The sequence below is a fragment of the Meleagris gallopavo genome, chromosome 2 (assembly GCF_905368555.1).
Source record: "Meleagris gallopavo chromosome 2, MGAL_WU_HG_1.1, whole genome shotgun sequence".
NCBI lineage: Eukaryota > Metazoa > Chordata > Aves > Galliformes > Phasianidae > Meleagris > Meleagris gallopavo.
Window position 1 is genome coordinate 12019203 of NC_139405.1, and position 14073 is coordinate 12033275.

General features: G+C 37.0%; 1 protein-coding gene across 16 annotated transcripts in view; it reads left to right on the plus strand.

Moving 5' to 3' along the window:
• Window positions 1-14073, plus strand: part of TASP1 (taspase 1) — a 73241-nt gene that overhangs the window by 7286 nt on the left and 51882 nt on the right. For 11 of the 16 annotated variants that reach the window (XR_014881866.1, XM_085218920.1, XM_085218927.1 and 8 more), the window contains exons 5-7: window positions 3807-3927; window positions 5333-5417; window positions 12311-12390. Coding sequence is in view for 15 of the 16 variants with exons in the window: in XM_085218920.1 (XP_085075046.1) it covers window positions 3807-3927; window positions 5333-5417; window positions 12311-12390 (286 nt within the window). In the remaining variant the exon portion in view is untranslated. The remainder of the gene's footprint in view (window positions 1-3806; window positions 3928-5332; window positions 5418-12310; window positions 12391-14073) is intronic. The other 5 variants (XM_085218924.1, XM_085218925.1, XM_085218932.1 and 2 more) reach the window with 2 other exon arrangements.

A 14073-nucleotide genomic window follows, 5' to 3' on the forward strand; every position in this document is an offset into this window, starting at 1 on the left:
GGGTGATTAAGTCCCCAGCTGGATGAGTGCTTGCAATTGCAACGCCTTCTGTATCTGGAGGTATAAGGCTTCACTGACAGGCTCCACTTGATTGGGTGGCCTGTAGCAGGCACCGATCACAGGGCTCCCTTTGCTGCCTCAGTCTTTAAATGTCACCCATAGGCTTTCGACTTGCTCATGAAAATAAATCTTATAAATCACGTACATGAATAAGCTAACAGAATCTGCTCTTGTTCCACAAGATTCTTTTGTGATGCAGCTCCCACCTCTGTGGAAAACATTTTCTCTTTTGTGATATAGTTTTTATCATATTCCTGAGCTACATAAAAGAAAACACATTTTAAGAAACTAGGCTGAACAGCTGTACATCTCCTTTCAGTTGTGTCTAGGGTAAATTATTTTCTGGTTTTGCTATCCCCCAAGAGAATCTTCTTTTGCAGTAGTAGATTTAAATATTCTGAAGTGACATCTGTAAGACGTTATGGCTGTAAGATGAAATTAAAGCATATTTAGAGAATTAATCTGATGAGCAAACTTTTTCTCCTTTTCAGTCTTGCCTGCTGTCCTGGTGATGCCTGCCATCATTCTACTGTCTGTTTTTATAATTGTCTTAGGTAGCATTTGGTTGATGTAGAACACAGTACAATGAATTTATCTGAAATGTTTAATCACTTTTACATTTTGTTAGAATTTTTAATGCTATATTCCCAAACTCTGAAGTCTTTGAAAGACACATGCATCTTTTCATGGAAGTGCTGCAAAAGATGATTTTTTTTCCCCTCAGTTCTGCTCAATTACACAACTCCTATTACACAGAATTTCATCTAATCCAAGAGGCATCACTTCAAAGACTTAGAAAGGCGCAAGACTTGCTCTTGATCTTTTATGAGCAAGCTGACAGTTTACTTGTGGTATGCTGTCTGTTTTTTGTTTTATTTTCGCAGGCTCCGAATGTAGAGTGAGCAGCCTTTCTTTGTTGGACTTTATGAATCTCAAGTGAAATAGGGAATAGATGAAGGTATAATTAATGCTAGTAGTTGTTAGAGAAAAGGTAGGTTACTTGTGCAAAACAACTTGAATGCCTGACCCAGAACACTGTTAAAATAACGGTGCTGGTTTGCATGAGCATCAGCTGTATTTCATAAGTTGAATAAAGGCAGTTATGTTTTCCAGTTTGTGAACTCTGTCATTGTAGAGAAATAAATGAACTTGTGCCTTCTTTCAACTTTTGGTAATCAAATAGTTCTGGACAAGGTGCTTCATAAGACTCATCATTTACACTGTATGCTTGATCTCAGAGCTGTATTCGTGATCCCAGAACCGTTTGTTTTTATGCTTTTGCTATCTGCCACCATATGAAGTCTGAATTCCTCTTGAAACATAAAGGGATTTGGGCAGATATTTCTTTTCTTTTAAAAGCTGCAGTTTACAACAGAACCACATGCTGATTGAATTTACAGCTGGCTAGAGGAACAATGTGCAGTTTCAAGCTTTTCTTTGTGGAGCACTTGAGAGATTGTAATGTTCAGGTGTTGGAAGCAAGAACAAAGCTTGTTGTAGATGAAAATTTTAAACTTTCTCTTAGTGCAGCCTAAATTTATTCATACTGTGTGTTTATTTCTTGGCTCTTCCGTCTGGCTTCTGTGGAACATTCTTTGAGTATCATTTAAATTGGGAATCAGTGTGATTATGGAAAGTGGTTATCACATTTTGAGTTTGGATATCCTTGCTCATAAAGTTGCTCTATTTGCATTTTTTGTTATGTCTCAGTCAAAGGAATGGAAAGCAAAATTTTGCAATGAAATAATTTGTCTCTCATTTATTTTTTTTTTTTAAATATTAATTTTAGAGTAAATAAGATTTCGGAATATGGAATCTTAATCCCAAGTGTATTTGAAGCTGAAAGCACAAGGCCAGCAGCATTGTTGTAGTAAGGCAGTCACCATAGATGAACTTTAAATGAATATTGAACTGGAAGTTGTTAATTCTAGTTAAATACTTGGCTATTTGATATTTTGCAGCAGAGTGACTAATGGTAGATTATGACAAAAATGTTCTTGAAAAACATTTTAACTGGTTTGATTAAAAGAGGCCTGACTCACCCTAGTAGGCTGTTACTTCTTGTTACTGAATTCCCACAGAAGAAAAAATTTTATAATTACAGTGTGTAGAAAGAAATGCCAGTAGGCTTTGAAATGCTTTTAAAAGTTGCAAATAAACCTTGACCAAAACCGTATGAAAGATGGATGGGATGCTCTTTAATGCATGTCAAAAACAGAGCAGTTTAACTATTTGTCTAGATGTAATTCTGGATTATTCATGTTGAGCAACTTTTTCAACATTTCCACATTTGACCACAGCTTTAGTACGCCTGTATTGCTGCCAGAACATTTTAAAATACATCTTGAAGTAAGAAAGGTTCTGAGTTGAAAACGACATCCTCAGTAGCGCTTCCGAGTTTTTATAAGATGAGCTAACATTTGAAAATGAATTTCTTGTCCCATGTCTTGAAGCTTTGTATTGTCTCCTTACTAAGCTTACAGTGATGTAAGTGACTTACCTAAGTGATGGTGTAACTGCTGTAATCTGGAGTTAGCAGTCGGCTAAACCAGCTGCTGCTTTGTGGTCTGCCCCTTTCCACGGTCGGCATCTTGGCACGTGGGCAGCACGTGTCTGCACGAAGGTGTAAAGTTAAATCCAACATCAGCACTTCTTATTTGAGTCAGTAAGAACGACAGGCAGAGCTAATAAAAGGTGGCTTAGTTTTTAACTAGGAACTTATTAAAAGTTGCTTGTACTTTATGTGATGTATGATTTGTTGTTTGAAAAACCTTCATGCTGTGGTAATGACAGTGCTTGTGTTAGTATTCAAATAGAATTTTGCACTTGTTAATGGTGCTGGTTTCTCATCTCATTTCCCTTCGCTGCAACAAAGACACCGAGGCCCTGGAGCGGGTTCAAACAAGGGTGACAAAGCTGGTGAGCGGCCTGGAGCACAGGCCTTATGAGGAGCGGCTGAAGGAGCTGGGATGGTTCAGTCTGGAGAAGAGGAGGCTCAGGGGAGACATTACTGCTCTCTGTAACTACCTGAAGGGAGGTCGTAGTGAGCTGGGGGTCAGCCTCTTTTCTTGTGTAACTGGTGATAGGACGAGAGGAAATGGCTTCAAGCTGCACCAGGGGAGATTTAGGCTGGATGTTAGGAAATACTACTTTTCTGAAAGAGTGGTCAGGCACTGGAATGGGCTGCCCAGGAAGGTGATGGAGTTCAAGGAATGTTTGGATTTTGTGTTGAGGGATGTGGTTTAGTGAGTACTATTGGTGATAGGTGGATGGTTGGACTGGATGATCTTGAAGGTCTTTTCCAACCTTGGTGATTCTGTGATTCTGTGTGCAAGACTGTAATCATAGGCTTATGATTTTAATAAAACATACAGTTCTGTTTGCTCCTGTGTCATACTTGAAAGTGTCAGAGGTAAACAGTGGTCTCTGTGGAAAAGATATTTGCTCATATTGTAAGGCTTTTGCTTACAAATAAGTGATTATCTGAAATCGTTGTGTGATTATGATTTATATTAGCACGTTATTACTCTTGAGATGTATCACACAGAAGAGCGTATAAGGTTTCCATCATAATAATTTAAAATAAACATAGCAAATTGCTCTTTTCTGATGTTGCTGTGGCGTATTTAAAGTACTGCAGCAAGAATGTACACTGTAACACATCACTGTCGTCATATTACTTATGCAGAAGTTTTGATATTGTTTGATCTGATTGTGGCCTCACGGTGCTTTGTTTTTATTTTCAGGATTCTCCTTTTACAAATGCAGGAATGGGTTCTAACTTAAACCTTCTGGGTGAGATAGAATGCGATGCCAGCATAATGGATGGAAAGTCTTTGAATTTTGGAGCAGTTGGAGCACTGAGTGGTATGTTAACTATGTGTTATAAAGCTAACTACTGATCTAAGTGCAAAGACCAATTTTGTTCTTTTTTGTGAAGTTTTTGGAGGGAATGCCATTCCAGCCCCATTTAATGAATTCTTCCCTTTATAAACAAACAAAAGGGAGAGGGAGGCATTCTCACTTCCTGAAATACTGCTTTGTGATGCGGTGCATTGTCTTAGTTCACTGATAGTCCTTTGCAGAATGATTGTGTGATAAAGTATTCATTCACTCAGAGGGAGTGTGTTTTCTCAGAGGTCTTTGGAAAATTGTAACCTTATAGTAAAATGCAAATATATATATATAAAATACAAGCGTTAAAATGACAGTATTTGTTTTTATTATCTGGCTCCTTGAAGAACTTACTGTTTTGTAATTCAGTCATAGAACCTCTTAGCTTAATTGGTCAAATTGAAATACTGAGGAACTAAGGTTTCCTTTGCAGTGTTAGAAGGGGACACAGCCTCTAAACTGGGGCTTCTTGTCTATTCTTTCAGCTACTGATCTGTCAAGCTGTTTGCCCCGACGTAAAATTCCCCTGTAATATAGTTTTTTCATTAAAATCCTCTCCTGTGATCAATAACATTTGGATTTCTAATTTGTGAAACTATTACTAGGCTACATGAATATGCATATAGCACTTATTTAATCTGAGAACTAATGTGCCTTTCATTTTTTTTCTTTTGCCTAGCTTTACCTTTCAGTTGAAAACAGTCAGCCCCAAGCAGAGATCATTGAACTTTTGTCATAAGTACATTTGAGAGCCTTAACTGTTACTCTGGAATACTATTGAATAGCTTTTCTGAAAACGTTTCAACCTTTGTTCTTTATCCTAGGATAATTCTAAACTGTGTTAATAACTTCCTCATGTAGATATAGATCTAAAATAAATAGTAAAATTAAGTGTTTCAAGGCTTACTTGTTACAAAATGTATCCTTCCAACCACGGAGAAGGAGGAAATGAGGGAGTGAGAAAAAACTAAGCCTGAATCCTATAATCCCTGTTCTGGCCAGATAGATCCAAACAAAGCTTTTTCCATCTTGAAAAATTAATACTCATAAAACATCTTTGGTCTGTAGAACACCACTGCTTTAATTCTGAGATTTCTGTGGTAGGGAGTCACTCCTAATATTTCAATACCCTTCTTTCTTTAAAAAACAAAACCAAATGTTGATTAGAAAGTCTTGTTACCACTGATAGGCCACGAGAAGGAACAACTGATTTAATGTTATTAAGCTGAAAAATAGTATCACAATGTGTCTCTTACTGAATTACTGAAGCGCTGGAAATGAAAGGAAGCTGACTTCCATTGCCAAAATGAACCCCACAGTCCTACGTGGAAAATATTTTAATGGTTTGTTCCCGTTTTTTGCTGATTTTTCTTTTCAGGAATCAAGAATCCAGTTTCAGTTGCAAATAGATTGTTGTGTGAAGGGCAGAAAGGAAAACTCTCTGCTGGCAGAATTCCACCTTGGTAATTGCTTTGTTCTGCTTGACTTTACTTTAGTCTTATATCTGTACTGCATGCAATATTTGAAGGCTTTGTCTTATCCAACGGAGGCTTGTGCTGTTTTACATTTACATCCTTTTAAAAAGAAGCAATGTTTTCTTCTCAGATCTTGAAACTTAGTGTGCCCTCAATGAAGCTGTGAGTAGAATTGTTGTGGATAGATAGAGATATCACATTGTGGGGGTTTTGTGTCAAGGTGACTATTTCTAAAGTTATATCATACTGAATTAATGATTAATGTTTATGAATCTCTAAAGGGAGGTAGGACACAGGTGAATGAGGCCAGGCTCTTCTTGGTGGTATATGGCAATAGGACAAGGAGCAGTGACCTAAAACTTGAACATGGGAAGTTAGTTCCATACAAACATGCAGAAGAACTTCTTTGTAATAAGGGTGGCAGAGCACTGGAATGGGTTGCCCGGAGAGGTTGTGGAGCCTCCTTCTATGGAGACATTCAAGACATGGCTGGATGCCTCCTGTGCGACCTATTGGAGGGTACCTGCTTTAGCAGCTGGGTTGGACTTGATGATCTCTTGAGGTCCCTTCCAACCCTGCAATTCTGTGATTCTGTGTGAATTCTTAAGTTTTTGCTATATCATTTTGAAAAATTTCTAAGTACAGCAAAATTAAAATGAAATTCTACAGCCTTTGCTTTTGTCTTTTTTTTTAAAAAAAAGGACAACTTTAAAAAATACGTAGACTTAACTGACTTTGTGCTTTTATTTTGTAACTAAATTGTGGAAATATGCAGTGTTTAGTTAGAATTTATTTTAAACATAAACTTATTAGTATTTATGACAACACTGAACATGTGCTTTATTGAGACTGATGTAATTCCAGTATGAAAGAGGAAACTTTTAACTGCATAAGAACTTTAAATACTGTTGTATCATTTTTGGAAAGTGTCCAAGAACTGTGTTGGAACTGACTAATCTTGGAAGCATCTCATTTTTGTTAGCAGTTCAAATCAACCAGTAGGGGGCTTGAACTTACGCAGTTAAATCAGTTATACCTGTTGGGGAAATTTGCTACTGTTTGCTGAGAGATTGCAGTATTTGCAGATGTATTAAATCAGCACTTACGTTGTTTGAAATATGTATATTTGATTTAGAAATTTTACTGTTCATAATTCTTCCTGTAGAAGAGTCCCAATAGTCTGTATCTGGATAGTCTGGTATTCCAGTTTAAACACTGAGGAAAAGAACTTTTGCAGTGCCCATAATACTGCAAAGGTAGGTCATAGATTGAAAAAAAAGCACCCCAAAACCAACACACCAACAAGCAGATTTTGCATTTTTGTTTTCTTTATTAAAGGAAGAGAAATCGTAATTAGTGAGAACTTCTTTGTCAGAGAAGTTTACCAAGCAGTATGAACTTAAATATTAGTTGCTGTCAGTAGCTTATTTCTTCAGATATCTGGAAAAAGCAAGGGCTTATCCAGTTACGTTAAAGAGGGTGTCAAAGGAGATTGTTGTGGTTTTAGTTCTGTTTGCTTCCCTTCCCTCCCTTTCCTTCCTTCTCTCCTTTCTCTCCCTTCCCTACTTCCCTTCTTTCCCCTTCCCTTCCTTTCCTTTCCTTTCTTTCGTGTTCCAGAACTAGGAGCATGCATTTGTGTTTTACTTTTGTCTGTACCATCACAATATTTTCTGTAATTGTGGCAGGGAAGAGCACCTAGGATAACTGTGTCCTATTTTAGCGTGTTTTCTGTAACTTCATGACCTAATTTATGTTTGTAGCTATTTTTTTAAAAATAACTGAGTGGAAAACTGTATCCTCTCATCTCAAAGGACAAGACAAAATCTTTCAAACGCTGTTTGAACACTGTCTTGGCTAACAGATCTTTAACTCTTCTGTCTTATGAAGTGTCTAAATGTGAAGTGAACTGTTGACTTCAGAACCAACGTTTTGGGCCTTATTTACCCTTATGTATTTTCATTTCTTTTCTATTTTGAATTTGGAATATGTTATGTCTTAATAGAAAAAAAGGTAGCTAGCTTGGTAACAATCTGTAGCACTGTAATGCTTTAATAGATGCTCCTGCGTGTTCAGGGCATCGCAAGTTTGGAATGGATCTTATGTTCATTGTAGGTGATGATTGTTGACAATTTCATGCCTTGCCTTTTTGGCAGGGTTTGTTGTAACATATTTTTGATCTGGGAGTGAAATACATTGCTGCGCAAGCTGAAAAAATATGTCATCAAGTAGCAAGAAACAGCTGTATTATTGTCATTCCTCCCAAGAGTTAGGATTTTAATAACTGATTTTTATTTGTAAAGATGTGAAAGTTTCATCTTTTTTTCTCACGGGCAAATACTATGGTGGGGAGTCTTAAAGAAACTGCAAAGCCTAAGAATCTGTCTTGCTAATTAAACCTGTTGCTACAGACAGCTTCTGTAGCACCAGCTAACTTAGCTTAATGTTTTCTCACCAGTTTGGCACGGGACCACGTGAGAGAAATTCACTGGCCGTGAGATTAGTGACAGTGGCATTATGGAGAGTCTTGTCTGCAAAAGAACAGCTGGAGGCAGTTGGTGTGGCCTGGTTACCACCATTCAGCACCCATTTGTATAGGGACAATTCAAAATGGTACTTTTCTGATTTTCAGTAATTTTAATGAGTGTGGACTAGTTTATTCTGAGATGATAGGTTTATTGGGAAGGAGTGATCAGGTGTTCTGATTGCTATATGTATGCAGTTTACTGTGAATTGCTCTGTAGCGTGGGTTATCTGGAACAGTATCTCCTCTTCTGGTTTAAAACACAGTCCTACTGTGCAAATTAAAATTCAAAAATAGAGAATTCCCGCATGTATGCATGCATTTGTTAAAGCTGTTCTAAAGTCCTTGGAGCTTCTCTCACAGTTTATTCAGACTGATGTTGTCAGAACGTTCTCTACCTCTGTATGAAAGAATAGAAAATACCAAACTCTTCAGTGTTACGTGTTATCCTGTAAGACATTCTTGATCATTGTATGACTTAGAAAAGAGAACACAATTACAGTTGGTTAGTTACATATTGGGTGTATCATTGGGAGTGATCTTTGGTCCCAGAAAAATGGATTAGTTGCTTTCTACTAACAATTTTGAAGTTTTTTTTTCTATTACATATGTTTCTTAAAAGCAGAAAAGCTTATTTAGAACTGCTTGCTCATAACTTTAGGTATGTAAGAATTGCAAAATGGTACAAATAGACCTAATCATCTCCTTACTTTTTTAGAACTCCTTGATACTATTGATTTAAAAGTTCATGTTAGTGTCCCTGTTTCAGTATTAATCTTTATGAGGAAGAATCCCATGTTTGTATGTTCTCCTCCTTTGGTTATTGCAGCATTTTGCAATCATTTTATTCTTGTCACATGTAGTGCCACAGATGGGATATGTGTGTTGAGTAACTTGCAGGGAGGAGCATAGTCAAGAAAGTGCCAGGGTTGAAGACTTGTACCAACTTTGATCTGTATTTCAGCAGAACAGTTTCTTCTATGTAAGAGTAATCTCAGAATGATAGCTGCATTTTATAATAAACATTACAAAATGAGTTTGTTACGTTTAGGATCACCGTGGTCATCTTTAGTGAACCTAGCCTTCTACTGTTGCTTCTATTCAGCTCAGTGTAGCTCATCTCCATACAGCCCATATTAAGGGCTGCTCTTTACATCAAACAGGCATCAGGATAACCATGTTCTTGTGAAAACTTGCCTAGAGGGGCCATTTTTAGAGTAATTTTCTGTTTTCAATTAATGTGCTCTGTTTTTCCTGTATTTGGAAAGCACATCTGAACATCACCTTCTTGCTGGGGAGGACTTTTTCTTCTTTGTGTTTTGAGCTTGTAACAACTACAGAGTACTCATATTTCTTACAGATGTATCAAATGAACTTTTATCTTGTTTGTGTAGAACCAACTTTCAGAGCAGCAAAGCCATTCATCTTTTTGTTTGTTTGTTTTTTCCTTTGGAAAGTTGTATTTTGAACTAGCCTAGAGGCTTTTGAGACTTGGTGGGGCTTTGGCTGCTCTGTATAGCCCACTGAATTTATTCTCAATTTTCCCTCTCCCTCAACTAATCATGCTTGGTGGTAGCTGTTCAGTTTTATTTTTATGCCAGCTGTGAGTATTACCCATTCATTCTTGCCTGCCGCAGCTCTTCTCCATGAGTACATGGACATTTCCCATGGACCTGCAGTAGTTCCCCAGTACATGACCGCTGGTTTCTGCCCTCTCACGACCCTTCCATCTGTGTCTGTTACAATTGTTTGTGTTGCTTGTTGGGGTAATACAAAGATTGCCTAATCTTGTTCTGATTATAAATACTTGGTTGCTTGACAGATCTGAGTTCACACCGTATGTCCCATAGGATTCTCTTGCCAAATGTCTCTATCAGTTTGGAGGCTAGGGTACAGGTGGTACTGGTAACAACTACTGAGGTCTTGCTTTTTTTATTATTCTAACTCTCTTGTGATTATGTTGTACTTTCAAGACAGCTGAAATTGAATGATTAAAATAAAATCTTAAAAAAAAAAAAGAGTGGGTGATTTCTGTGGTGAAATGAGGCCTCAGTTAGATATCAGCAGGTGTTTGCTTCACTAATCTAGCTATTCCTTGGGACCAGAACTGGAAAGTATTTTGTGTCCACGTTGTATGAGGGAAATGAATCTGGGAATTACGGACCCAAGTGTGAGCAGAATAAGAGTCATGTTACTTAAATGTTGGTACATCTTCAACATTCTGGGGTGCTTCTTTTTGTACTCTGAATACTTGTGATTATTTTTATATCTCTGAGTGTAAAACAAGCAATTGTGAGGCATCAGGAAAATGAAAGGTGTCTGATCTGTGCTATTTAAGTTATCATATATTAGACTCATAATATCTGATTGTAGTACTGGAGCACATCCAGAGGAGGGCCCCAAAAATGATCCAAGGAATGGAACACCTCTCCTATGAGCACAGGCTGAGAGTGCTGGGGCTGTTCAGCCTGGAGAAGAGAAGAGTCTAAGGTGACCTGAGAACGGCCTTTCAGTATCTAAAGGGGAGCTACATGAAAGGAGGGGACAGACTCATCAGCATGGTCTGTGGTGACAGAACAAGGGGAAATGGCTTCAAGCTTCAAGAGGGTACATTTAGGTTGGATATAAGGAAGAAGTCTTTTACAGTGAGGGTGGTGAGGCACAGGAACAGGTTGCCTGGAGATGTGGTTGATGCCCCATCCCTGGTGACTTCCAAGGCGAGGCTGGATTGAGCCCTGGGCAGCCTGACCTAGCTATGGTGTTCCTGTTCATTGCAGGGGAGTTGGACTAGATGAGCTTTAAAGGTCCCTTCCAACTCTAAGGATTCTGTGATTCTCCTTTTTTCCACCTACACTTTCGCTCTGTGTAAATTACTTTATTACTTTATGGATGGGAAACACTTCTTCACTTCTTGAGAGTGTATAGTTGATGGAAAACTTTTTTTAATCAGTGGAGACTACTGTTTACTTCAGTTTGGCTACAACTTATGTTTCTCTTGGATGCTAATGTGAGTGAGAGGTTGTTTCTTGATAATTACCTTATTTAAAAGGGGACATTCTCCAAGTACCCAGTAACTTGCTCTGCAGTATCTTGCAGCATGAAAAATATTCCGCTGGAGCTGTGCTAACAGTAGTAAGAAGTGTGTGCTTAACAATTCAACTCAAATTCTTATCTAGAGAAACTTTTTTTTTTTTTAACTTCTTTAATCAAAGACTGAAAACATCTCTTATGGTGGTTATGTCATAGGGAAGATGGAAAATAGTGCTGCAAAATACTACATATTAAAAGATATAGTGCTATCAAGAAAACTTGCAACAGGAGTAATGCCAACAAATTTTCTGTAACAGCACTGTTCTAAGAATTCATAGTATTATGTGGCCCAAGAGACTTGTGTGCAGCTTACATAACTTTGAGTCTCGCATTCATAAATCAGGTGTTCATCTAAAGCGTTTTGAAATTACTGTGTGTCCTCAGTCTTTTCTTCTTGTATCCATTATGCAGTTGTGGTATTCTTGTTTCAAAAGGGAGATAGGAAGTAGAGGTTAGAAGTAGTAGTTCTTTATTTTGTTGCTACTGCTGTTGCTGTTTTTCATCAACTTTCTGAAAACATGTGATTTCCAACCAGATTCAATTCTTCGGGGAATCAGATTAATTTATTTAAAGGGAAATGGTATAAATAATTGAGGCATTTCTTTTTTCCTAAAAGCTACATATCTATTACTTTTGTCACCGTTCACTGTCACAGCAGTGTATACTGTCTCACTGCTGTAAAATATTCAGTACTGACTACAGAATGACTTCTCAAATTTGTTTCTGTCTTCCACAAGTATTTTAAACACTCAGTGGAGTTGTCTCATTTGGAAATGCTTAATAAAACACCACGATATATACTTTCATTTCTGAATCTAAATTAAGCTTATTTTTAGCTTGTCATACCTCTCGAAGTAATTCTTGATATTCCTGTGGCACTGGCTAATTTCACTCTAACTTCACTAGAAATGTCCTGCCATTCTCACTTCTTTCATCCCCATGTTGTTAGTCTTCAGAATCTTATTCAGTTGTTATAAGACTCTGGATGGCTTCATGCTGTTTTAGCTGCAGTTAAGAGCTGATGCAATTTGGTAATTTGTTTCAAATTTAATAGCACATGTTTTTATTCAATAGTAAGCTTAATGTCAGAACTATGTAGTGTTTTAATGAAACCAAATAAGGTTGCCAACTGTAATTATAGCTGACGCTTCTGTGAAATGCAGACAGTGTACAGTTTTAAAATGACCAAACCAAAGAGAAAATACTAATTGCAAGAAAAGGGGGATTTGTTATATGGTTTTATTTAAACTCCCTCTTCTGTGTCTCCTAGCTTTTTAGTTGGTGAAGGAGCTTTCAGATGGGCAGTTGATCACGGGATACCAGCATGTCCTCCAGGTATCATGGCTACAAGTGAGTAATCTGGTGGTGTGAGTAGGAAGAACAGGACAGAATAATTTAAAAATGTGCCTCGTATTCTGAGGTGTACATCACTTCACTTTTCTTAAAGTTCAACTAGCATATGATATTATGATATATAAGGATGATTAAGTTTAATAATTTTCTAATAAGTATCAAAATAGTAATAATTAAGAACTGTTACTTTAGCTGCATTTTAGTAACATCTAATTAAAGTGCATTTATGATTCTAGGATTAAATCTAGTGAAGGAGTTTTAATTATTATAATTTTTTTTTAACCAAAATGCAGACTCTCTAACAGTCCAAGTTGTGAACCTTTTTGGATCCAAAAAACACCAACTAGCCATGTATCTGAATTTAGTAGGTGCTGACTTGACTAGTAGGTTTTATAATTCCATCCATCATAGTACAAGCAGGCTGGTTTTTGTTTGTTTGTTTTTTAATAAAGAAACAGACAAATAAAACAGCTAGACTTTGTTTCATCTAATATGGTGGAATAATCCAGTCTAGAACATAGAGTCGAAATATACTGTATCCTTAGAGCTGCCAGATCTCTTACAAAAACCTTCTTTTTCTTAAAATTAATCAAGTGATTGTTAAACCTTCTACAGACAAGACTGAAAATTAGTGCATGTGCTCATGGACTTCTCAGTCCCCACCCTGTTGGGAAGTGCCATTACCATTAGTCTGCAGGTTGCTATAGGTGAGAACATGCCCTGTATTTCCTGTTGAAGTTGTTCAGGTAAAAAGTCAGAGCTCATCAAGAAGATTACACAGTATTTCTTTATTTTACAAAATAAACATCACTGCATAAAATATGTAAGTTGTCTCTAAATGAGAAATTGAAATCTACATCTGCCATTGTATGCAGTTCTAAATGTAGATAAACACTCAGAATTTGTGTTTCAGAGTTGCTGATACTCAGTGCTCAAAAGTAACTCCTGAAAGAGTAGCAGTGTTATACTTGATCATGCCAGTTTTCATACATATTCATGTTGCATTTCATTTTGAACAGAAAGTTTTTACATTTTCAGTCTGACGTGACTGAAAGTGCTGCTCCATCCATTTCCTGTCCAGAACAGCATTTGCAGAACAACCTTTGGGCTCAATTGAGCAGAACAGATTTATTTCTGTGACTTTAGAAAAGAGGAAATACCATAAAGGAGTTTTTTTAGAAAGTGTTTGCTACTTATGTGTAGGAAATACTCCAAAAATGAGGGTCTCTTGATTAGCTCTGTTTGCATGCACTAAAGTTTACACTATTTTTAGTATCAAAGCCTTGCTGTTTTAATAGGGATGATTAGATACTGACATTAATTGACAAATGTACTTGTAGTCAGTAAAATGTACCTCAGAGAAAATCCATGTGTTACAGCTTGAAAATAAGGATGGCCATTGCTGTTTTGCTTTACCAAGTACAGACTGTGTTTATATTGGAGAAACATCGGAAGGATAATCTCAGCTTATGTATTGATCACAAGCTAGCTTCAGAACATTAGTAATTGATTTTTATCTCCTCGGTACTCTCAGCATTTATCTATTTAGCAGAACAATTCCCTTTAAAACAATTACTGGAATTCTCAAATTAATTATGTTGCAAAGCCAATGCAGAAATGCCATTTCCTGTTGCAATATCAATCAAAAAAGTATTAAATATTGGTATTTAAGTTGCCAAC